This window comes from Acyrthosiphon pisum, unplaced genomic scaffold (genome assembly GCF_005508785.2).
Source record: "Acyrthosiphon pisum isolate AL4f unplaced genomic scaffold, pea_aphid_22Mar2018_4r6ur Scaffold_53;HRSCAF=357, whole genome shotgun sequence".
NCBI classification, from domain to species: Eukaryota; Metazoa; Arthropoda; class Insecta; order Hemiptera; family Aphididae; genus Acyrthosiphon; species Acyrthosiphon pisum.
In genome coordinates, this window is record NW_021775045.1 from 18,509 (window position 1) to 20,322 (window position 1,814).

The following is a 1,814-nucleotide window of genomic DNA, read 5'->3' on the forward strand; positions in this document are numbered from 1 at the left end:
TTTTCAACTTTCTTTATTTGTTTTATTTATAACTTTAGAATGAGCAATATTACAAAAATCTTACCAACTGCCAGTTTTACATGGGCCAAAGCGCCCAGAGCCCACCAGGAAACCGCGCCCGACGTAAGCATACATTTTAAGCATACTTTTTTTTTTAATATATATATTGTTTAAAATTGGAAACGATTAAAATAATATCTATCCGTTTCAGAATGTTACAATTGCGGAAGAGAGGGCCACCTCTCCCGGGATTGCGGTGAGTGTTTACTTTACATATTCCTTAATAACAGTCGTATTATTATATTGTATACAATTGTAATTTATATTGTAGCCAAGCCCAGGGGTGTAGTTGGTGGTAGCGGCGGCGGCAACGGTAGTGGTCGTGGTGGCAGAAGGCGTCGGGGAGGTGGTGTTGGCAGAGGCAGGGGCGGTGGCGTCGCTGGCGGTGGCAGTGGCAGGGGAGGTGGTGGCGGCGGCGGCGGCAGTGGTCGTGATGGTGGAAGGCGGCGGGGAGGTGGCAGAGGAGATGACCATCCAAGGCCCCTCTCCAGATCCCGCTCACCATTATCACGGGCACCATCAAACGTAAGGATTCATTAATATTTTTTAAAAAAAATCCAATTACATTTCTATGTAAGTCTAAAGAATAATTTTAAAGAATAATTTTCAGGAGGTCCGTCGACAGCGACAGCGCGACGATCGTCGTGATGGGGGAAGGCGGCTGGGAGGAGGCAGAGGCGATGACGATCGAAGGCCCCTCTCCAGATCCCGCTCCCCATCATCAAGAGCGACGTCGAACGTAAGGATTTATTAATATTTTTAAAAATAAATCCAATTACATTTCTATGTAAATCTAATTAAACGAATAATTTTCAGGTGGTCCCTCGTCGACGGTCCTCGAGGCCACCGTCCAGCGTTGTAAGTATATTATATTAGTAAACAATTAAAAAAAATATTTAAGTTTTCGAAATTGATAAATCTAATTAAACAAATTATTTTCAGGAGCTCAACGTTGAGAGCATCGGCTCGCCACCACCAAACGCTGTAAGGATCTATTTATATATTTAAGTTTTCGAAATTGATAAATGTAACTAAACGAATGATTTTCAGGAGGTCCGTCGGCATCGACAGAGCGACGATCGTCGTGATGGTGGAAGGCGGCTGGGAGGAGGCAGAGGCGATGTCGATCGAAGGCCCCTCTCCAGATCCCGCTCCCCATCATCACGAGCGACGTCGAACGTAAGGATTTATTAATATTTTTAAAAATATATCCAATTACATTTCTATGTAAATCTAATTAAACGAATAATTTTCAGGTGGTCCCTCGTCGACGGTCCCCGAGCCCTGCTTCGCCACCGTCCAGCGTTGTAAGTATAGTATATTAGTGAAAAATTTAAAAAAATATTCAAGTTTTCGAAAATGATATATCTAATTAAACAAATTATTTTCAGGAGCTCTACTTCGAGGAGTGCGGTACGCCACCGCCAAACGCCGTAAGCATATATTTATATACATTTATTTAGGTGTTTGATATTGATAATTTTATTCTAATTTAACTTCATTTTCAGAAATCAGTTCCTCCCAAGACTCCCAAGATCACGGGGCAAAACGATGTAAAGGATATAATATAAATACTTTAGTTTTTGAATTTAATAAATCTAATCAAACATATTATTTTCAGGTACCGAGAGCTCGAGTAGAAGCGAAGTGAGCGAGAAGTAAGGTTTTTAACAAGGAACATTTTTTTCTCAACAAACAATTTTCTACGTTTGTCCTTTATGTTTTTTTTCAGATGTTCAATAAATTGATGACTA

At 40.8% G+C, this 1,814-nt stretch overlaps 1 protein-coding gene across 1 annotated transcript; it reads left to right on the plus strand.

Moving 5' to 3' along the window:
• Positions 1-50: 50 nt before the first annotated feature.
• LOC103310633 (transcription initiation factor TFIID subunit 15b-like) lies at positions 51-1,788 on the plus strand. The gene is made up of 9 exons (XM_029492684.1): positions 51-123; positions 212-256; positions 332-585; positions 671-799; positions 877-918; positions 1,003-1,044; positions 1,111-1,239; positions 1,317-1,367; positions 1,452-1,788. Exons 1-9 carry the CDS (start codon positions 81-83, stop codon positions 1,521-1,523), a joined length of 807 nt encoding a protein of 268 aa, XP_029348544.1. The 5' UTR covers positions 51-80; the 3' UTR covers positions 1,524-1,788.
• The last annotated feature ends 26 nt before the right edge of the window (positions 1,789-1,814 follow it).

Bases quoted from the DNA above. Each gene is read 5' to 3' on its own strand.
- LOC103310633 (XM_029492684.1), top strand. From the start codon at position 81: ATGGGCCAAAGCGCCCAGAGCCCACCAGGAAACCGCGCCCGAC. The intron at 919-1,002 runs GTAAGTATATTA...AATTATTTTCAG, and splicing joins CGAGGCCACCGTCCAGCGTT to GAGCTCAACGTTGAGAGCAT. The intron at 1,368-1,451 runs GTAAGTATAGTA...AATTATTTTCAG, and splicing joins CTTCGCCACCGTCCAGCGTT to GAGCTCTACTTCGAGGAGTG.